The sequence below is a fragment of the Paramormyrops kingsleyae genome, chromosome 10 (genome assembly GCF_048594095.1).
Source record: "Paramormyrops kingsleyae isolate MSU_618 chromosome 10, PKINGS_0.4, whole genome shotgun sequence".
In the NCBI taxonomy this organism is placed as follows: domain Eukaryota; kingdom Metazoa; phylum Chordata; class Actinopteri; order Osteoglossiformes; family Mormyridae; genus Paramormyrops; species Paramormyrops kingsleyae.
This window is the reverse complement of record NC_132806.1, coordinates 22,996,295-23,020,682: the sequence shown is the minus strand read 5'-3', so window position 1 is coordinate 23,020,682 and position 24,388 is coordinate 22,996,295. Positions and strand designations below refer to the sequence as shown.

Here is a 24,388-nt window from a genome sequence, read left to right as displayed (position 1 = left end):
GTTACTGGGTCAAGAAAACACTTGAAAACTCCCATGAACAAAGGCGCATGTCCGGGTTCTCTTTACACTAACAGAGGACATTCAACATTTTATTTTTATGATAAGATTTTATTTTCACAAGGAAATACAATAAAAAAAAAATCTCTTCAGTTCATGGATAACTGCAAATTCAGATAAGCAGTGACTTTGTAAATTACAAATGTCATTTGTTTTCTAATTTCGATCACTACTATAAAACTTGTTTTTATAAATATGTGCAAACTGTTGGTAACTAGGATGTCGGAGTTGGAGTCGTGTACACGTAAGAAGTCAATTTAAGAATGACTCGATTGCAACTCGAGTCCGAGGCGCAAACTCGAGTCCCCATCTCTGGTTCTGAGGGCTATTTATAGGAAGGTGCTGCCAGTGTTTGATAAATATACATGGATTGTTGTTCCAGTTTTAAAGAATGCATTTTTCAGCCAGAGTAAGACATGATTAAGAGTTTAAGTCCATTCAGGCTGAAGGTTAAGGCCTTCCATGTCACCTAAGAGGGACCGTGCCGAGCATAAAGGGATACTATGCCCCAGAACATTGGAGATTACAGTGCCACAGAAGTTTGACATGGTGTGCGGAGCTAAAGTATGGGCATGCAGTTATCATAGCTGTGCTGTGGTGAAGTGCTGACAGGTTTGGGTGTTTCTTTATCCCATCTGGTGAAGGATTCTCTGAGCATAATCAATTCTGTGCAGTGATTTGCAGTGAATTAGCTGCGATCGGCAGCTGCAGGCAGAGATAAAGGCATGTGTGCAAGTAGAGGAATAGCTCAGTTCTTCATTTTGAAGTCCCTTTATCCTGAGGCTGTGAGAAGGTGAATGCCGGAATCTGAACTGAAGAGTTTATTGTAAATTTTTAAATTTTGTAAATTTTACATTATTCTAAATTTATTCAGATATCTTCTGTGAGGCCCCCGCCCTGCGTTATTCCACACCTTGTCCTTGTAGCTTCCAGGATGGTCTCCAGACCACCTGGGACCCTGAATATGGCCTAGTAGGTACAGAAAATGTATGGAGGGTGGATGGATGGATGGATGGATTTTCTGTGAGACTAGGTACAGTGGTTCAAATGTTTTTTTATTTAATAATGCACTAATAGGGCCCTTGAGTTTTAATACATATATCGATACATAATTCATATCAGGATAATACACTTAAACAACAGAAAGTCCCTTGGAAAGGGACCACACTAATGAACTCTTTATAAAAATGAAAATAATGAAATTCCCAGACTTGGTTGAATTTAAAACAGCTCAAATAATATATAAAGTAAGAAATAACTTACTTCCAAAAGGAATACAGAAATTATTTACAGAGAGAGAAGGGGAATATAGTTTAAGAGGAGGTCTGAATTTAAAAAGGCATAGTGTTAGAACAATGTTAAAAGGTATGTGTATCTCAAGAGCTGGGGTGAAATTATGGAATAGTCTAACAGAAGAATAAAAAAAAAGAGTAAAAATATAACTCAGTTTAAAATGAGTTATAAAAAACTAATTTTAAACAAATATAAGGATCTGAAACATGGGTTAAACCAGAGCGGTAATTGACGAAGGAAAAGAGCTGTCATTTTATTTTATTTTATTTTTTTGTTTCGTTATTAAAAATTTGTGATTTGCTCTTTTTTTGGGGGGGGCAATTGGTGTGTTTGGTAGAATAGCTGGTATTGTTGCAAGGTTTATTTATTGAGCTGTTGTTGTAATTTGAAGGAGGTTAATCTTGAAGTGATATGATATGAATGGGGTAGGACCAAATAAGTTCACACTTCTGCCTACTCCTTTTCAAGCAAGGAAATCGAAAGGTGTAATATTTATGATGGAGAATGTGGAAATGTTTTTTTTATTTGTTGTTTGTTTGAAATAAATAAAAATGAATGAATGAATGAATGAAAAAACTACTAGTTAAAATCTAAATCTTACACACAAGTTTATGGGGACTCAGTAGATATTTGTGTATTTGTGTCCAATCAAATTGTTTAAAGTACAGGACATCTGGCTTATGATATATTCTCGTAATTTTACAACAGAGCAGCTAGTTTATATCAGTTTTTGCTCAGCTGAGACACGTGACTAAGAATATGTAGGAACAACTGAGGATGACGGAACATTCAGCACAGCTTTTATCTTCTGCTTAAACCACAAATGCAATCTTACCATAATGCCCATTTGTAATCAGTGTAACTCTACTGTATGTTCACATCCAGTATCCTTGTTATAATGCGTGTTTCTTTCAAGCTATGTTGTTTTTGATTGGACAAAACAACAACCCCCCCCCCCCCAGTGTAGTGACTATTTCTGGCCAACAGGGGGGCCCATGCAAATGCGTAGTTTGCGTGATGATAAACACCACCAGTGCATCTATTGGCCCTGCACGTGGTAGAACTTTGACTGTTGGAGACCAGTGGAAATGGGATGGACCCTTGGTGTGAAGCAAAACCTTACAATGCTCCAGAGCATTCTGACCATCATCTGTCCATCATGCAGTCTGGGAGATATTGATCAAACATGGAGCCCCAACCAGCCTCTAATGAAATACAAGAGCCCTGCAATAATGCATTTTTGATGGGCTACTAAGTCCGGCGTGGCCTTTGATCCCCTTTCTTCTCTGTCTCCAATACACACACTAGCAAGGTCACATACACATACAACCAAGAACAGGGGCGACCTACAGGCACAACATACTGCTGATCAATCACATTATCATTATTATGCATCTAACCATCCATCTTTCCATCCGTCTTCTAAAAGTTTATCCTGGTCAGGGTCACCAGGAGTCCATTTTTTTTTTCTAATTATTATTATTATGCTGCCTGGAATAGGCTCCAGCCTCCCCCTACAACTCTTACCTACATAAGCAGTTAGATGATCAATGAACGGATTATTAGGTGCCGTCAATGTCAGATTCCTGGCGATATATAGATGCAGGCTTCCGGAATGTTCTGCCTGGCGTTTTCGGCTTTTATGATGATTGAGCTCCTTCACCTTGTTGCTGGTGATTCTCTTTCTGCTCCTCCAAGCACCATGATATTTTTCAGTGTGCTAGATCTTCTCTAATATGCCCCAAATCTATATAAAGAAGTTCTGATCTGTTATACTGGCAGAAAGAAGGAGTGAAACAGCAGTGGTTCAAAGTATTAGTATTATTAACAGAAAAACAGGGACATAAGTGAAAGCAACGCTACAATCACAGCTGTAATAAAAAATCAGCACATACAAGCACTACACACGAGTCACAAACACCAAATGCTCCAATCTCCTTCTCTCTGGATCAAGACCCTCCACTTTTATTAGAAGCTGTTGGTTAAGATTAATCAGGAAATATATGGAACAGCAGTCCAAGAAACGGAACCCAGTGTGTTGGGCCCAGGTCCTCTGATTCAGTGAGCAGTGTTAAATGCATTAGCCTTTATTGTAACCTTCAATGTTTGACATTCATATTAAAATTACCCAGCACACCTTATATGGCACCTGATTGCCCCCGATCCCTGTCATGTTAATGATAATGCCATCAACAGGCTTTCTCCTGCAGTCCTGCACCATATCCCATACAGTGCTTCCAAAACAAAGCAGATGACATCTGCTAATTTAATGGAGAATAAGCAAGCTTGCGTGAATAATGGCCTGCATCAGAAAGGAAATTCAAGCTTCAAATTCCACGCAGCAGCTGAGTCTCACATTCTCTCTCGCACTCATCATGTTCAGAGAATAACATTAAAGGACCCACACTGAGAAAGCAGTTGTTTGTCCAGAATTGGTGACTGGAGCAGAGGAACACCTGTTTGCCAAGCAAGACTACAGATGCAAGTCTGTTGGCTTGAAACAGACTGTTTCAGCGTGTAATAAATAAACATCTTTCAATGGAAATGAAATATTAATGGAAAAACTAGATTGGAAGTCATTGTACTCTTATGACATTTTTATACTTTAAAACAATACTCAGTGTTTTGTAATCCAGTACCCCCCCACAGTACAAAAACATGACATGGTTAATTGGGGATTCCTAATTACCTGCAGGTGCGCGCGGATGGTGTGTGAATGCACCCTGCAATGGGTTGGCACCCCATCCTGGGTTATTTCCTGATGACAATCATCTATGAAAACCATATAAGATTTTTCTGTGTTCTGAGCTTTACAGGTGCATATTGATCTATGCGTATTTGAACTATGAGGTCCGGCATACCCTTATTTCAAAGGGTACAATTTTGTATGAGTGTTTTATTTACAGTATCTGATGAATTTCAGCCAGCCTTTCTCAGTTATACTAAAGCAGAGCTGTTATTGGGACGTCTAGAGCAGAACCAGCAGCATTCAGCCACCATGGCTTCGTTGTTAATTGCACTTCCTGCTGTTGCTGCCCCTGAGCAATGAAAATAATCAGTCATAATGGCTGAATTAAAAAAAAAGAGTAGATGCATTTATATAAAAATGCAAAAGCAGTAACTACATTTAATTGTACAGGCCAAAATTTTGTAGAATAAGTACATTTACAGACAGTTTAATGAAGTATACATATCCTCCGTTGATCTAAATTCTCTGTGTTCCTTGCTTCACTGGACGCACAAATAATACAGGCTGGTCCTGATGTGGCTGGTAATTTGCACACAGCGACCCCCCAACCCACCCAGAACTGACAGTGGATGCTCATGACTCATGTTCACATCTGCACCTACTTCATTCATCGCCGCTCCTCGGCATGAATCTCACTTCCTTTACCTACATACTTCCTGCAAATGGTTTTTTTAGTCACGCGGACCAATAAGCTGGTAATTAAAGGGATTTATGGAAAGACAAAAACACGTATTAAGGCTGATTTACAGGCGTTCTCAGCAGAGATGGTAGTGCTGTGTGGAAACTGCTGTTTTTTGGCTTCTCAGTGAATCGACTGGACCTGCCTGTTGGGGCAAAACTGCTGAAACTTCCATCAGGACATCGTGTACTGGGAAAAATGGGAGGTGGAATGGAGGCGCGATGCCGTACGCGACGCACATGGGACCATCAATGATAGCTGGGCCTTTTAGGGTTTAAATTAGACCTTAAGTTTGCCTCGGTTGCATAAAGCTGGTCGGAAAACCTGCCTCATGAATTTTCATAGGAGACTTCAGTGAAAGATGAAAGATCATCTCTGAAATTTCGGCGCCCAAATGTCAGGAGAGCCTTGACATTACGCCCCGTGTGCCAATTTCAATCTACTCTTCCGGTTCGCGGTTTTAAACGTTTTCTGTTAAATAATACGCCTGCGTGACGGCGATGACAAAGACAGAGTGGTTGCTATTTCATGATTTAAGTCAGACAGTCCCAGACGTTCCAGAGCACAGACTGCTTTGAAAAGGATGAATGAAAATTTAAATTCTGACAAAATAACTACACAGTCAGCTGGCAGGGGTTACATAAGTGGCTGTAGCTAATCTGTGGGTGGATGCCTACACATTTATACAGAACAGCCACAAATATACATATACATCCATCCATCTTCCATAACTGCTCATCCAGTAAAGAGTGCAATGAGAGTGAAGTCTATCCCAGAATGCACAGGGCACAGTGCACCCAGGACAATATGGCAGTCCATATTCATACATTAATACACATTCTTCCCTCCCAGAATATACATTAACTACATTAATTGCACCTTCATTAGGCCTTTATAATGCATTCATAGAACATTCACAAGCATCCATCCATCCATCAATCCATCCATTTTCTGTACCCGCTTGTCCTATTCAGGGTAGCAGGGAGTCTGGAGCCTATCCCAGAGGCTATGGGCACAAGGCAGGGATCAACCCAGGATGGGGTGCCAACCCATCACAGGGCACAGTCACACACCAGTCACTCACACACCAGTCACTCACACATGCACACCTACAGGCAAAAACTCCAATTAACCTCAGTATGTTTTTGGACAGTGGGGGGAACCCAGAGGAAATCCCACTACGACACAAGGAGAACATGCAAACTCCACACACATGGAGCCTTGGAGGAGAACCGAACCACTGTGCCACCATGCCACCCATTCACATGCAGCATGTAAGCATACCTTAACATCCTAACATACCTTAACATCCTAACATACCTTAACATCCTAACATACCTTAACATCCTAACATACCTTAACATCCTAACATACCTTAACATCCTAACATACCTTAACATCCTAGCATACCTTAACAACCTAACATACATTAATAACAAACATTATATGATAATAACAAACATTATAATTGCATGATGTTTGGTATTACAGTTTTTCTCAGTGACTTTGGTGCATTTCTCACAACATTTGCATAACAGCGAGTGCATTTCTCAGAACACTTAGTGCAAATGGCAAAGCATCATGGATGACCAGCGAAAGCAGGCAACCTCTTCAAAATCCTTAGTCCAAGCCTCAAAAGCAAGTACTTATGTCATTGAACATGTCAGTCCCATCAAAATCCCAAGTCCATGAATCATCGTCCACGGACATGACAGCCAAAATATAAAGTCATGTTATCAATATACAGTTTTTCTCAGTTGCTTTGATGCATTTCTCACAACAGAATTGAGGTTTTCAAAACTGCTCGTTCAATTCCCACAACCTCTAGTCAGTTGTGCACATCATAACAGCAATTTCTGGTTGTTTTCGTCATTTTGCAATTGCGTTAGTACACTCAGGCAGATGCTTATGTGCAATTCTCAGCTATATCATACATCAGTGGTTGCTTATGTCATTATGATCAAAATGCATTGTGCTAGCCCTCTTTTGCATAGTCATACACTCCAGACAAACTTGTCATTTTGTCATTGTGTAAGTCATTGCAGTCAAAAGTGTTCAACAAGATATCATTAGCTGTCAAGTGTATTTTAAAGGTTTCTACAAAACTTTTTTGATATGTATTCACAATACTAATGATTCCTGCACCATTTTCATATACATGGATGAGACTGGCTTCAACTTGGCCAAAGGAAGGAGACATGGGTGTAATCTGATTGGACAGAGAGCTACTGTTGATATGGCAGGTTTTGGGGTGGGAACATCACCATGTGTGCGGCTATTTCGGACAATGGGGTCCACACTCGCATCCCTCTTGTGGGGCCATACAACACCCAACATCTGCTGACCTTCTTGAACACCCTCTACAGGGATCTCATTCCTGAAAAGGAGATTGGTCAGGAAAATGTACCAAAGTATGTGATCATTTGTGCTAATGTGAGTTTCCATCACTCCAACCCAATCAGCGAATGGGTTGCCAACCGCCCCAGGATGCTGATGGAACTCCTACCACCATATTCTCCATTCCTCAACCCAACTGAAGAGTTCTTCTCAGCTTGGAGGTGGAAGGTATATGACCGTAACCCACATACACAAATGACACTGCTTGCTGCCATGGAAGTTGTGTGTGGGGATATAGCAGCAGGCTCCCGCAGAGGCTGGATAAGACATTCTAGGAGGTTCTTTCCACGCTGCATTGCACAGGAAGATATCCGTTGTGATGTGGATGAGAACATGTGGCCCAATATACAGGATCACCTGCAACTGTAGAAAGCATTTAGAGTTTCAGTCTGTATATATTGTTCCCCTTTTTGATTTTGTAATTGTTTTTTGTTTCATTTCATATGTTATGCATAAAGCATTGAAATGCATTTTTTTGCTAGACTGCAATCGCAGTGCCTGGTATGTCACCATATACCAGTGCAATCAATAAAATATACTTCTTGAATCAATCTCCCGCAATCAGTGTTTTTTATTTTTATGTTTCTTGCCCTTGTCATTCAGATGTTTTGTGTCAGAAAATGTTTACATTGTGCCAATTTTATATTGATAACATGACTTTACATTTTGGCTGCCATGTCCGTGGACGATGATTCATGGACTTGGGATTTTGATGGCACTGACATATTCAATGATATAAATACTTGCTTTTGAGGCATGGACTAAGTATTTTGAAGAGGATACCTGCTTTTGCTGGTCATCCATGATATTTTGCCATTTGCACTAAGTGTTTTGAGAAATGCACTCGCTGTTATGCAAATGTTATGTCTGTTGTGAGAAATACACCAAAGCAACTGAGAAAAACTGTATTTGCCAACCACCCCAGGATGCTGATGGAATTCCTATCACCATATTCCCCATTCCTCAACCCAGCTGAAGAGTTCTTCTGAGCTTGGAGGAGTAAGGTATATGACCGTAGCCCACATACACAAATGGCACTGCTTGCTGCCATGGAAGCTTCATGTGGGGATATAACAGCAGACGCCTTTAGAGGCTGGATAAGACATTCTAGGAGGTTCTTTCCACGCTGCATTGCACAGGAAGATATCTGTTGTTGTGGATGAGAACATGTGGCCCAATATACAGGATCGGCTGCAATTGTAGAAAGCATATGAATGTATAATAAAGACATTATGAAGCTGCACTGAATGTTCTATGAATGCATAGTCAATGTAATAGGAAGGTGCCCTTAATGTGTTACTGGGTGATATGGGTGACCTGCATATCAAACACCTTTTACAATATAGCATTGATATAGCATTACGCCAGCCATTCTAAGGGGTTATATAGGAGAATTAAGGCATTAAGTGTAGAATGCTGACGTTCACCTGCAGGTGGCACAGACGCAGCACATGCAGTGACGAATGTTTCACACACGCAAGCAAACTTGGGTGAAGGCTTAAATAGCCATCAGGATTTACGAAAACGCTATTTTCTTCCCCCTTTTTCGTCCTTGGCAGGAGAACAAGAAGGCGGTTTTCTGACGCGAGTGCCAGCCCCCACTAGCCGTGACATCCATTTCCCCCAGCAGAAGGCTATACGCGGCTATTAAAACGGCTAAATGATTCCCGAGGAAAAAGAGAGTCTGGGTGTTATCTGGCAGAAACACCCAAAAAAAGAATAACATTTTTTAAAAGCATCCATATTAAGCAGTTTATCCAAAGTGATTACGCTTCAGTCATAAATTTTGGAAGCATTTGTGCTGTCTCACAGGGCAGAGGGCAAGCCATTTTGCACATTATGCAGCAGTAGGTGAGTGTTAATCTTCCTAATAGGTGGGGGGAGGGGGCATTATGCTCAGCTGTGGTTTCTTTGAAACGTGAGCGGGCACAAAAACCTCTAACCCAGGAGAACCCATTTGCAGGGGCTGCATTAACAATTAAGGACACCAAGCTCATAATTATTATAATAATAATTCCATCTTTTTTGCCTTGGATGCACCAGATGCAATGTGAGAGTGCAACAACAAAATGTATAAGATGAATTCACGTTCCTATCATGATATTACTCTGTTCCTCCTGAAATGTGTCCTTGGTTGAAAACAAGGGTTCACTCTAATATACTTCCCCTGAATAAGGTCCTAATTGCAAACTGATAGTTTAACAGAAATGGCACTGTAGTGATGGTGTGGGTGGCACCTCTGTTCTTTTACTATTTCTGTGCGGAAGAGGGGTAATTACACCATTAATGGGAATGGGTTTTCCAAGCCATTTAAAGAAATGGTTCATTTGTGTGCTGAACAACTTCTATTACGTGCACAGAGCTTCGTGTTTTAATTGCATTTATTGAACACATAGTCCGATTGCCTCCTGTGGTTAGGTGAATTGCTCTTAGGGTTTGGTTGTGAATATAAGTGGGTCCACAACCTCATCCACTGCACTTCCTGAAATAGACTCTAGGGGCAACATTACCCTGTACTGCTGGGTACACATGCAATAACTTCAATTATAAAAACGAATATAAAAACACTGCCATATTGATCTATTTTGGTAAACCACATTAAATTGGAAACTCACAAAACTCTGGCTTCTCTTCTAGCTATATGAGGTAGATCGGAAACTAGATCCTCCTGTTGCCGTCGTTAAAATCCTACTGTGTTATAATGGGCCACCTCTTTACATGCCTGCTCCATCCCACTCCCACAGCACCGAAGACGCTTCTGGAAGTTCTGGAAGGAATCATTTTGTAAGTACACACAAATCTGAATTGTGCTACCGAGTGCCGTCACCAATCTCCTCTAACGATACGGCCCTCCACTGGACAGAGCTGCAGTTCAGGAGTCAAGATTCCCATCCGCTCTGGAGTCTCAGTAAAATGTGCCACTATGCCTCCAGTCTCATGGCTGATGAAGACCACTGTTTCACTGACAGCTTCTGACTAAGGCGCCCACAGAGATTCTGTAGCTTCAAAGAAGACAGCAAGTGTACAGCTCATTCTGCGTAACAGACTTCGCTAAAGCTCAGCCACAACCAGACACTGAGCTTATACAGCGGGTGCTGAATTCCCCCGATGGTCCATAACAACCACATAGAATCTATAAGATGGTTTACCCCATATCACAGGTTTAAATCAAGCCATATTTGAAAGGTAACTCTATAAGCCGCTGAGCAGCAATTATCAGTGACTGACACCTGCTGTCACTGGTGGAGGATATCTCAGGAGCTTCCTCCACGGGCCACACGCTTCCAATCCAAGTTACTTAATTATTTTGGCGACTAACTAAACCAATGGTGAGTAAGCGATGACTGAGTCATTAGCATAACACACCTAAGACAGTGTTCCCTGTGAACTCGGATCTGCAAGTGATGCTTTCGTATTTAGATATACAGATGTTCTGCACAAATTTATTCATGAATCATTGGTCAGACTGAGAAGAGAGCCCATAATAAGCCTTTCAGGGGGGACACTGATATTTCTGACTGACATGTAACAGTGTGAAAAGGCTCCCCGATCCATCAGAGGCTCATGCTCAGCTGAGTTAGTTATACTGGAGGTTCAGCTATATAATAAACATCAGGTAAAATTTAGGCCTTGTAAGGAAGTTATGGTTTGTTTGTGTTTCCTTTGGCATTTTTTTATCCTCCACTTTGACGTTAAAGCTGTACCTGTATGTCGCTTTATTGCCATATGAGGATTTAAGGCAAAGGTTAATTTTTGTTCTCCAAAACCATTCCTATAAGCAACATTTAAAGCAGTATTTAAAGGCTTGATGCGTCAACTTGAAGAAGTGGAACTTGGCTCTGTAAAGAAATGTCAACTGTGAGTATGGATTTAAGCCGCATCATGAGAGTCTGCCCTTCAACCTTCGCTTCCTTGGTAGCCACGATAAGTGCAATGGTGTTTTTATATTTCTGACGTCTTCCCAATCATCACAAAGAACACATACAAAGTCTGATCCATGCATATAAAGGAGAGAATATTTTTTCATTACAGAATTATTTGTAGCTCTGTACAGTTAAGTCAGTCAGTCTTGACTGCTCTCATTTGTCAGATGATATTCTATGAGAAATTCTTTTTATAAACATCCTTCCAATATCTGCTAAGGTCTTTTAATTCAATCCGGTGAATAGCTACTTATTCAATGCCCTATAAGTGCCACAAAACTTGACAAACACTTCAAATGAGCCTCATTCTGCAGTGAAGAGAATGACTCCAGCTGATGATGTTTATAACTGAATTAGCCCGGCGATTTTGTTACCTCAGCTGGAAATGATCACGAAAGGAAGAGTGAGGAATAGCGTGGGCTGCATCGTCAGCTCAGCATCTGTGACTGGGCTACTCGTTTTAGGACTCATAACACAGCTTCATTATAAGGTTATTAGGTTATAGGGGATACAACAACATGTCCTGATTGGCTTCAACGGTTTTATTTTAGCAACAGGAGATGAAAGGCTGGATTTTGCTTTCATGTGCTACATGATAAAAAATTCTCTGTGTGTTATGCATATCATCTTAAATTCAAATTCTATCACATAGAATAAGCATTGCCACAAAGCCTTGAGAAAAATACACTAAATACAATACATATTATAAAATAAAGATGCCATAATACAATAATCCAAGTAAACTAACATAGTATAATTAGGGCAATGTCAGACGGTTAATTTTCTTACTTGCGATTAATTGCAATAATCAGTGCGATTAATCTAGCAATTAATCGCATATCCAATCATGCCATAATTTGTTGAAAATTAGATCAAAAGTAGAACTAGACTAACAATCTTGCAATGAGACAAACTCAGAGCTGGCTTAAGTATCGATAGAATAACAAGACACAGGTGTGACTGAGATCAAACTAATTAACTCTATAAGGTAGTAAATGGTATTAGCAAATAATATGGATATACGGATACCAATAATTGCAATAATCCATTAACTAAACTGCATGTGCAAAAGATGCTTAACTACCAATAAAGCAATGAGAGATAAACTATTGAACCGAGCTGGTCACAAAGACCAGGAATAGAAAACATGGGTTAAACAAGATTACTGGTGACTTGCTGCTGTTTCACCTCAAACCTTCACTCATACTTGTGATACATAGATTATTCATTTTCAACAAAAATACTACTTGAAAGCAAGTGCAACCTTAATTTCAATGCTTTCAAAAAGGCTAGATGAACAGATGGTAATAAAAAAGAGTGGGCATTGTATTATGTAATACAGTATATACATAATACATAGTAGGGATGTCAAATGATTTTTTTTAATTGCACACCATGGCATGTATTCAACAGGCAGATCAAAACACCATTTAAACCCCACCAAGCAATCTATCCCTCATGCCCCTGCTATAAAAATATAATCAGGGGCAGTGGACCTTACCTTGCTGAGTTATGAAATTCAGAAAACCCCTGCTTATACAATCATGTAAATGTAATATCTATTTAGCAAATCGGTTTTAAAACCAGTGTCAAACACTGAAAACAGTCTCTTTTTAAGGCATCAGCCTTAAATAAAATAATACAAATATTGCAAATTACAATTTTGTACCATAATTATGTATCTGGCAATTTTTTAAAACAAAATTACCAAAGTACCAATGTTTTCTCCCTATTCCCATCAGTCAGCTACCCTGCGAGGCTCTCCTGCACCCCTGCTTGGTATGCCCACAGAATCAGGATCCAGTTGCGGTGGTTGTGGGTGACTAGGATGGCGAGCTGCTCTTGCAACTAAATCACTCCACCATCCCATCACTTTGAGGGTGAACGGGTTGGTACAGGTCTTCACAATGCCCAATCACTTGAAGACCTTACCAAATACTTGGAAGATACCCCCTTGTTCACTATGCAGCTCCTCTGTCACAAGAAAGTGGCAAAAGAACTCCTCCACAGCAATCTTCCCTGGGTCTACCAGCATGCCCTCACCGCTCAGAACTCCATCATCTGGCACAGGAGGGAGCACTTCTGGGGGTCAACAGCAGCATGGGCAAGCAGATCACCCAAGTAAACTGAACTGGCTTCATGGGAAGTGGGCCGGCACTTGCCCATCAACCTCTTGAAGGTGGCGGGGGCATTGCAAAACCTGAAAAGCATAACCCTGAAGTGCCACAGACCTTGACCAATGGTGAAAGTAGTCTTTGGTCGGACATCCAGGGCCTGTTTGACTTGTCTGCAGCCACTCCAGAGGTCTAAGGAGTTGATCCACTTAAACCTGGCAATGTGATCCAGTACGGTATAGATCCTAGGCAGCAGGTATGAGTCCTTCAGAATCACAGCACTCAGACACTAGAAGTCCGTGCAAAGTCGACACGACCTATCCTTCTTCTTTATCAGGGCTGCCCGTGCTGCCAGCAGGCTCAATGACTCCCACTGTCGCCATCTCATGCATTTTCTGCTCTGCTGCCCGATGCATCAACAGCAGCAATCAGTGAGGTTGAAGACAGACTGGCTGGGCATCTCAATTGCCAGTTTGATGTTGCACAGGCACGGTGGGGTGCACTCGTAGTCTCAAGCCATGGAGACGTCCTCAACCGACGCCGCTGCTCTACTGCCTCAGCTACTGCTGCTCTACTCCCAGGAAGGTTCCGTCATCACACCATTTTTCATGCACTGCAAGGAGGCTGGTTGCACATCAGGTACTGCCAGAACAGTTGGGGGCATGGTGGTCCCATTGGCTACAATTGACTGACGCGTTCATCACTACTGCTTCCAGCTGCCATCTTGTGGAAGGGTCACCATATCAGCACCAAAATGGCTGTGGGCACATCAATATGCGCTCCCCAGTTGGTGCAGCAGGTCCAGCTCTAGGTGTAGGAGTTGCAGATGTCTGTGAGTCACACCTGACAGGGAGCTACCTCCTTCCCTTCATCAGCATGCACATACCGGTGATGGACCTGAGGCAGACCCCCAGTGCTTCATCCATCAGGTCGCCTCAGGAAGGCACAATGCTCAGTTCCCGGAGTTCCCGTTGGTTCACTGCTGCTTCCTTTTGGTGTCATCTTCAGAGCCTGGCTTCTTGACCTTGTTGAATCAGGTTGTTAATGAAATAGATGACCTGGTATCCCACTTCTGACACCAGTGTAACAGGATTTGTGCAGTTGGTCATTTTATGAGAAAAGCAGAAGTTTGCCATTATTCACAGTGCACTGCCAGAGACAACTAGCAGCAGCACAGACAAGGAAAGCTGACAGTTCACACACGATAATCCACAATCAGGCCACAACGTAACCACATGCACACCACGGTAAAAACAATACATTACTGCACTTACAGCAAAACGTTACAGGATTTACTACGATTACTATTACTGTGTTAGCTTACATCAGCACACCACGATGACCCTTTCAACACAACTGGCAGAAACCACTAACCCCCCCCCCCCCCACACACACTTCACTCCTTGACAACACAGCCAGGGATTATGAGCAAGTAAATCAATGACAGGTCCTTCAGCGTGCATACATAGCCATGGGCATCAGCAAACCATCCCCAAAACATCAGACTGATTGTGGTAAACAGGCCGAGTGGCTCTTTATTTTTTCAGTTGATAGGCTAACATTAGTTATCTTCGAGCACTGGAGCCTGCAGATTGATGCTGTCTGCAATAAAGTTAGCTGGCTAATAGCCTTAACATTAAACAGGCAACATACCGGAATCAGTGCAACTTATCCATGAACTTATCCATGATCTTATCCATTTTTACACAACACAACAACAACAACAACAACAACAACAATAATAATAATAATAATAATAATTTGATGCCTCCTTATTAGTAAACAAACTGAAATATATGCTCAGCATTAAGGAGGACAGAGCACTGTCTGATTGAGAGTTATTGGAGTTCTGATTCAAACCCAGTTGAGCATGGAGATAGTTTGTTCACTCAACTGCCGTCTGGTAAATGATATAGGACAGGGGTCTCCAATGCCGGTCCTGGAGAGCTCCTGTCCAGTAAGTTTTCCATCTTACCTGGAGTCTCTAGTAATTTTGAAAATCTAGTAATTTGTTGCCTAGTACTGCTCATTTTATTATTGCTGGTTGAAACCTTAAAGGGGCAGCGTGTGGCTCAGTGGGTTAGGCCTGTGTGCCCGTGATAAGAGGTTTCCACTTTGAACCCTGCTTTGGCACGTCTGTGGGCCCTTGAGCGAGGCCCTTAACCCCCAGCTCCCTGGGCACCACAACAGGTGGTTGCCCTTCACAGCCAGCTTACTCTTGCCTACAAAGAGCAAGTTGGGGAAGGCATAAAGAGAATTTCCCAATGGGGTTCAATAAAAAAATTCAATTATTTTATCCAGTAATTTAAATACTTTGCATTGTTAATTGTTTCAAGTGTAATATCCAGACTCCTGCCTTTCTTGAACCATTTAATTTATTTGATGTAATTATTTTGTGTTCGAGTACTTTAGTGCATTTATTTACAAATTTGTATGTACTGTATGTGAATTATAAGAAGCTAGCGTAGCCATACCAGTGACATTCCATTAAAATACCCTTTATCCTTGGTTGAGAAAGATGCTCCAATTTGTCTGAACATTCATGTCCATCTGTCCACCTTCCTAACTGTTGTCCTGATGAGGTATGTGGCTGAAAATTCACATGAATGCCTTGAATATCTATTCATTGTGGTTGCTGGTGTGAAATGGCAGCCATAAAAGGAACCCAGGCAGGCACAAAATTGAAACCAGTGGTACAGGGCAACTGTCCTTCCTTGAATCTAAAATCTGCAATGTAATACAATACAAAGCTGTCTAGCAGCCAAATAACTCAAAGATGGAAAAAAAATCAAGCGGCATAAAACCCAGAATGTTGTAAGCTGACTTCCATTCCATTATCAAATCCAAGGAAAGCAATATTAATGGAAAACAGTTGATCACACGATTAAGAGATTTGTATAACAAACACAGCCTTTATCACACGTGAAAGGTATGGTTCTGCTTTCACATCATAACAATTTAGAAGGCCTCCTAATCATTTTCATGCAAAGAAGAATCTGGCAGTGATAAACGTATGCTGATCTTACATAAAAAAATGCATCAACTCTCCAACAATAAATGAAAACGGAGCGTATGAAAATGTTCTGTCTCTTTAACAAACACAGTCCGGCTGTGCTCAGCTTTTCCCAGAGGCTTGGAGACACTCTTCAGTCACACCCACTGATCATCTCTGCCTTTGTCTGTCATCATGGCTCGCATATATATACAATTATGCAACCGATGCAAGTTTTCACAAACATCTGCTCATCACCTGCATATTTACCATCAACCTAACAAATTTAAATGTCATAATGTAAGCAAATTATTTAACAGTATGTCTAATTACCGGGGAGAGCACACATTCAGTTTTACCTGACTGCAATTAGTCATATACCTGAGGCTGCTCTGTGGGTTAGGAGTCTGCGCCCAAGATCAGAAGGTCACCAGTTCGAATTCTGTGGTCGGCAGAGTGATTTCACCATTGGGTCCTTAAGCAAGGATCTTCCCCCCAATTACTCCAAGAACTGGTTGGCCCAATTATACATCGCTTTGGACAAATGTATCTAACAAAGAAAATACAACGTTTGAAAGGAAAATACTACCATTCTTTTTTCAGTGACTGAGTTCCATTTATTGTTATTATACATTCAGTACAATGAAACACTCTCTGGTTTTGCTACTCTCTGCTCATTAACAAAAGTCCTAACAATGACGAAAAAAAAAAAAACAAGACACCAGATAACATAAAATTGAACACAAACTAAAGGCAGCCTCAAAATGAATAGCAGCATTAAGTTAAATAAGTTAAAACAAAACAAGCAGGAGCATATAATTGTGTACTGCAGACTGAAAAAAACAAAAACAAAAAAATAAGGTGATCCAGGTTAGCAGAGGTAAAGCAGAAGAGACACATAATGTTGAGAGCATCTGGTGGTAGTTTAGACGAGCTCCATGATTAAACTTCAAGATGTGAAGCTAAGCTCATTACTGGCAAGTTGGCGAGAATCAGACGCAAACTCCAAACTCCTCTGGCGTTTCTGAACATGTGTATCAACATGACTCCCCTTTCCAAATAACGCAACCCAATCGACTGACAAGTTACGCAAAAAAAAAAGTTATGTTTCTTACGAGGGATGTGCATTTCTGCTGAATAGAAAATAAGAAACTGGCCTTGGCTTGAACATTGTCTTCAGGCTATTCACTGGGCTTCATACTTGAGCTTTACGTCAATATTGCATGTGATTATGGGCACAGCTCAATATTTTATATTAATAAACTCTTGTTAGGTTTTAATGGTTTCACTGTAAATGCTGATTTTCAAAACATCCATTAATGGCTTCCAAAGTATTTTTTTTATTAAACGGATAACACGGGGCAAAATTCTTGTAAAGATAGCTCTTCTTTATCATGAGCTTTATCACTTTGTCACTAATTGCCATTTTGTTCTAAGGCTTTAGCTTAACAGCATTAAAGGTGATTTTAGAGGTAAATTAACAGAAGAAGTATTCGAACCATATAAACAGTTGTGCCCAGGAGAGAACATCTGTTTTCCTCAGCAACTTTTAGGTGTCATGAGGTTTTATTTTGGAGGCAGACAAATGACTTGGCTAAAGGTGCAAATCCACCGATATCAGACATTTTCAGACTCACAACAGGATACAGTTTAGGGTGAAAAGTAGCTCTGCGGAATGTATTTGTCCATTAAATTTAAAACAGTATCACAGTCTATAGTTTGTCCCAAAGTGACAGTGTTTTTCACTGGCTGCGAATAAAATGCGCAGATGCACCAGCCTGCGATTACATCCCCAGATCTGGATGGTGGATTTTAGGCTGTGAATAGGTCTGGGTGGTACGACAGTATTAGAAATCCCGAAGGTATTATCTTTAATGCTATCAAAAATACAGACCCTCCTCTTCCTATGAAACTGATATTGAGCCGATGTATTGTAGTCCATGGCATCAGCATCGACAATAGCTAGGTAAAAAAATAATGTCAAAGAATAACACGCCTGCATAGATTAATGCCACAAAAACAAAATGTGCCGTGAGACTATTGGAGCCTGAAACGTGAAACCTACTGCGCATGCGGCTGCAGATACAGCAGGTCCCCCAGATCAGGCAGTGACGTTAGTGTCAATAGACAAAGGGTGGCTTTTTAATTCTTCGACAAGTTGTTTTTTTGTAATACCATCATATACTGTATACCAGGATGGAATGTCTTGAAGATATGATGGTATGAAAAAGTAGATATCGCCCAAGTCTAGTTGTGAACCTCAATCCTGAACTGCAAGACGCTCAAGTTCAGATGGAATGCAATAATTCGCCCAGTGGATAAGCATTCACCCAGTGAGTGTTGTGTTGTAAAGTAACATTGCACGTGAATCAAAACAATATGGGTTCCCTACATCATAACTGTTGATACTGTCCTGTGATCCCCATTCAGGATACAGCCCATCTGGTGCCCTATGCTGTCTGGGATAAACTCCAGGCCCCCTATGGGAACCTGTACGGGATAAGCAACTGGAAGATGGATGTGGGACCCTGTACTGGATAAGCAACTGGAAGATGGATGTGAGACCCTGTACTGGATAAGCAACTGGAAGATGGATGTGGGACCCTGTACTGGATAAGCAACTGGAAGATGGATGTGGGACCCTGTACTGGATAAGCAACTGGAAGATGGATGTGGGACCCTGTACTGGATAAGCAACTGGAAGATGGATGTGAGACCCTGTACTGGATAAGCAACTGGAAGATGGATGTGAGACCCTGTACTGGATAAGCAACTGGAAGATGGATGTGGGACCCTGTACTGGATAAGCAACTGGAAGATGGATGTGGGACCCTGTACTGGATAAGCAACTGGAAGATGGATGTGGGACCCTGTACTGGATAAGCAACTGGAAGATGGATGTGAGACCCTGTACTGGATAAGCAACTGGAAGATGGATGTGGGACCCTGTACTGGATAAGCAACTGGAAGATGGATGTGGGACCCTGTACTGGATAAGCAACTGGAAGATGGATGTGGGACCCTGTACTGGATAAGCAACTGGAAGATGGATGTGGGACCCTGTACTGGATAAGCAACTGGAAGATGGATGTGGGACCCTGTACTGGATAAGCAACTGGAAGATGGATGTGGGACCCTGTACTGGATAAGCAACTGGAAGATGGATGTGGGACCCTGTACTGGATAAGCAACTGGAAGATGGATGTGGGACCCTGTACTGGATAAGCAACTGGAAGATGGATGTGGGACCCTGTACTGGTTAAGCAATTGTATGTATAATGTATAGATGAATAACTTATTAATGTAATTGCATGTTATCAATTGCTAAAATGAATGGAATTGGGATAATAAAAGCCTTAACACAGCTTGTTTGGAAAATTCTTCAGAAAAGTGAACTCTTTCTCTTTAGGAATAAGGTAATCTGTTATTATTTGACATTCCATTCTAATTTATTTTAAGTGGCTTAATTTATGTCAAGTCCAATGTAAAAAATTGTTAAAGGAAAGCAGGATATATGTATCCATATGTACATGTGCTGCATAAAGCATTAAAAAGCTTTATCATACCATGAAAATGTGAATGGAAATGATTTGTCTATGCAAGCAAGACTAAATTGGTATGCTTTGTACCAACCCTTAGACCACTGATATTTTTTACTAAATATTGAAAGAATATATTTTTGCTAAGTATATACAAAAGGATAACTGTATAATGATCACTAATAGCCGGAAAAACACAAAATAATTTCCCATGGGAAATGAACCTATAAATCAAATGATCTTAAAATAATCACAACAGCCGAGTCTGACGTGGTAGAAAAGACAAAGAACCCAAATAAAACACAGAAAGACTTTGTTGTAGATTGTGTGACACCAGCATCATAAATAAAATCCCTCAGTGTGTGTGTAGTAACTTACTGTTTCACCGCAAGCATATGACAGTGGAGCTACGAGATTTCATTTAGGGAATAAGCAGTGAGGATCAGCTGATAGACACAGTGATTTGTTCTGTGGTTGTCTATGGGGGGGGGGGGGGGGGGGAACAGAGCACAGCTTATCCCAATAGCAATCTCCAATGTTAATGTTTAATATTTCAGTCACCCAACCCTGCTATATACCCAGATGAAGTTCTCATTGCAGCTTTTGACACAAGTATTACGATTTTACCACACTGTGGTGCCACCCAGCTAAACCACACAAGTCTGAACACACACCGACTCTGCCTAATTATGACTGGTGCAATTTTAAACATCTGAGATACACATTTAATACACATAATAATACATATTTTCCATTTTCATTCATCTGAAATGACTGACAGTCATGATCTGTTCTGTTGTGCTCCTGTTTGGCCAGCAGAGGTCCCTTAATATCCTAATCACAAGCACCTGTCTCTCGTTAGCCTTCATTACTCCTCTTTACAGTCACCCATTCATGTTCAGTTCCTCAGCTCCAGCACTGATAATGTTAGTGTGCCTCTCAGTGATGGTTAGTCTTGCTCTGTTGTGAGTCAGTGTGTCATAGTCCTTTTGTTCAATACCATACCCCTATGTCTGGTTAACCGTAAGATCTCCCTGTCATTCCTCCTGGGTTCCTAGTTTGACCCCTTGCAGTCCTTTGTTTTTCTGTACCTGCATTGATACCTTGCAATAAAACCCCATCTGTAAACCTAACGACTGGCTTGTTTCTCCTTCGCTCCATCATAACAGTTAGAATGGGCAAGGTGACTAATACTGCCAGTAGTTTTAAATCCCTTTCAAATCATGTGGAACATGCAATTCAATGAATACATGAAACAGTTCCATACCATATAAGCTACACAAGGGTAAATACAGCTTCCGAAGTTAAACCTCAAACTCAAAATTCAAAACATTCAGAGGCTCAAATTTTGTTGATAGCAAATTTCAAAAGCTTGGTATGGCTTTCAAGAAAAACTTAATATCATAATTCTGTGATGATCTCAGTTTAGGGTGAATCCACAAACTTGACAATGCTGCTGTCATGAAAAGGTCGATTCAACGTCAAAACCACTTTCCATGCAGTCTGCTTTAATAGCTTACTTAACACAGGACTGAGGAAAATCCTGGAGAAGGCAGCAGAAGAAATAGCGTGGGATAAATTGTGTAGGACTTTCGTGGCGTATATTCAGCATAACGCTGCATGTGGTTTGCTTGGAAAGGGTTAAGTACAAAATAAACAGTGGCTCCCAAAAGTATTAACTCTTCGGGACTCGAGACATTCAGAGAAAAATATTCATCACTATAGGAAATTTCATATCGAGAGCACTCCATATAGCAACGTCTGTTATTTATGTAAATGCAGAACTTAATATGTACCTGGATTATTAAAACGGCTATGCATGTTGCACACTTGTTGGTAAAACTTTTAAAATATATATATTCTTGTTTTTTTTTCTTCTTTACTTCATAACTGTGGAACAGTGAAACTAAACGTAATATGCCATGATAAATCGATAAGTGAATTATTTATTTGTTAGTGTATGTCACTATTTCGGTAGCACAGTCACACTTCGGGGACGCGTTTATATCTGCAGGTGATTTTCACTCCCATGGGATTTTTCCCGGTTGGCCGATGGGTACGTGGGCCGGTGTTCTGTCGAAATGAGCTACTTTGTCGAGTTATCCTACCGTAGTGCTAATCGATAGCCCTAACCATAACTCTTACCCTAACCCTAACCCTAAACCCCCAAACCCCCTAAAACCCTTATCCTAACCCTAACCCAAACCCCTAAAACCTAACCCTAATGCCAAGACGGTGGAACTGCACATGCGCCAAAAGGCTCGATAGTACGTCTCGATAGGTAGTTCAACTGGTCAGAACACCGGCAAAAAATGTAAATATTATCGTGGGGGGACTACAAAGTCCAGAACCAATTTTTAATGCCACTGCAGCTCTGTTTAAGAGTGCTTTAAGAGTGGTGAGGGAGCCGTAAAGAAATTTTCCCCACGGGGATCAATAAAAGTATCAATTATTATTATTATTATTATTATTATTATTATTATTATTATTATTATGTTACTTGGGCTTTTTAAGCTTTTTTCTAAAAAGTAAACTGCTGCTGTGTCGTTTATTGTGCGCTTATTGAAGAAACGGCATGTAAAGAAAATATCCTGAACGTATGAGAATGCCAATAAGAGAAAAACGCTTAAATTTTTAAATCATCTGCCGATTGCTTGATTTTGTTTTATTTTAATATTCTGCAAAATATATACAAGAAAAGTCATTCCTGTGCATGGGAAGACATACATTACTGCAAAATATTTCAGGGGTATAACGTCACTTTCGATTCAGTTGAGTAGGAATAGACAACTATTGAGCCACTGTGACGTAACCCAAAGCCACGGACTGCTGGTGCATATTGCATGGCTGAGAACTTTGCAAACACCGTTAAAAACTAAATAGGTATATATTTTCATGCATAGTATACTTCTGTTCATGCTAGTTGTATTTTAAATGGTCTGAAAATTAAAATACCCTGATTGTTGCGATAAAACAGCATATGACGGGTGTTTTATGATTGTTTCGGTTACGTTGTTAAATGTAAAGAGTTTTAAAATATTCATCAAGTCTAAAAATAGTAGCATTTTTACCAAAGAAAAGAGGTGCTAAAAATTAAAGACCAACGTGCCTTAAAAATGAGATATAAAGAAAGGACACCGAGGTTAAATATTAAAATATCACCTTACCTGCATTCCTGAGTTTCTTGTTTCTAAATACGGTTAAAATAACAAGTAAGTTGCCGAGGATGTCAACGACTATGGTGAATATCAGCACGCTGGCCAGCGCTGTCGTCACTCCCGCCGAGGAGGTCGGAAGTGCCAGGCTGCTTCTATTCGCTCCGTATGGCAAACAATCAATGCAGCTCACGTTAACCTCAAACTCCATAATCACTATTATGATACTCCTCTTCCGCAAAAATGGAAACCTTTTCAAAACAAAATGCATGTATTCAACGTGCAACTGGATTGAGGCTGAAAACATTCAACTTTTGCCATTAAGGCGCGCAAATACCTGGTATCTGCTGAAGTGCAGCGGCGCTTTGCGTGCTATTCCGGTGAGTTGTGATTTTTTTTAATTTGGCGTCATTTTAAAATATTAAAGCACGGGAAATAATTAATTATCCAGACGTTTGCAGTTGTTAATTTTGTCCTTGCATTTCCGATTGCACGGTACTTCGTGCCTTAACGAAAGCGCCCTGTATGTATCATGTATCCAGTCTGTCGTTACGCACTGAGTTAAAAAATCCATTTGGGTGCAAACTTGAATGAAAAGTAATGAGTTGTGGTGTGTTAATCATGATTGAAAAAAATCTATGTAGCTTTCCTCATCAGTGTCTTCTCCCCCCGATACGCAGGCATGAGGGGGTGGTAATTTCTACTTCTTCAGAAATAGAATAGAGATGAGATATCCTACAGAGCAATCTCGTGTCCAAAACCGCTGAAGGCTTTCCGGAGGTGTGGAACAACGTGCATCTACGGCACTCATGCTCTCACTCACAAGAGCTGTCAGTGTGAACCGGGCGTATTTTATTTTGTGTGCGTACGAGATACACGTGCGTCGACCTTTGAGACAAGTCCGAGATTGTGTTTTATTCTTTTTCACACTTGCATTGAATATGCATGACATCACAGCCAATGTACAGTAGCAGTCTTTGGAGATTTGTGTAAGTGTGACCCGTCAGTGGAATAAAAATGTGTCTTAATTTTGACTAATTCAGCGGTTAAAATGTGTACACTAATCTAATCATTCTGTAATTTCTTATAGATTTTCTTAGGTATACACTGAGGCAAAACGCTATCAAAGTCGAGCCTACGTTTTGTACTATTGCCTGTAGAATTATCTACAAACACCAATAGCAATGTGTGTTGTATTAAAAGCTATATAATTTAGGCTTCAATAGTTTTTACAAACCAGATATGTTTTAGTAAGTTTGATGCTATGTGTATTTGGATGTTCATAAATAAATACATATTCTTATCATATTTGTATACAAATAACAGGGACTTCTATCCAAAACTGTTTTTTTTTTCAATTAAAGATACCTATCTCACTGATATTAAATCATTTATTAGCTTGATGTGTAATTTCAGCGTTCGCGTATCTGAAAGCCTTTTTCTTTGTAGTCATAAGGTCCATATGCTGCCGTCGCTCTGCGCGGCTTAAT

At 40.6% G+C, this 24,388-nt stretch overlaps 1 protein-coding gene across 1 annotated transcript in view; it reads right to left on the bottom strand.

Moving 5' to 3' along the window:
- Positions 1 to 23,205, bottom strand: part of mtnr1c (melatonin receptor 1C) — a 37,043-nt gene extending 13,838 nt beyond the window's left edge. Inside the window, exon 1 of the mRNA XM_023842817.2 lies at positions 22,911 to 23,205. Coding sequence (XP_023698585.1) covers positions 22,911 to 23,205 — 295 coding nt within the window. The remainder of the gene's footprint in view (positions 1 to 22,910) is intronic.
- Positions 23,206 to 24,388: the final 1,183 nt, after the last annotated feature.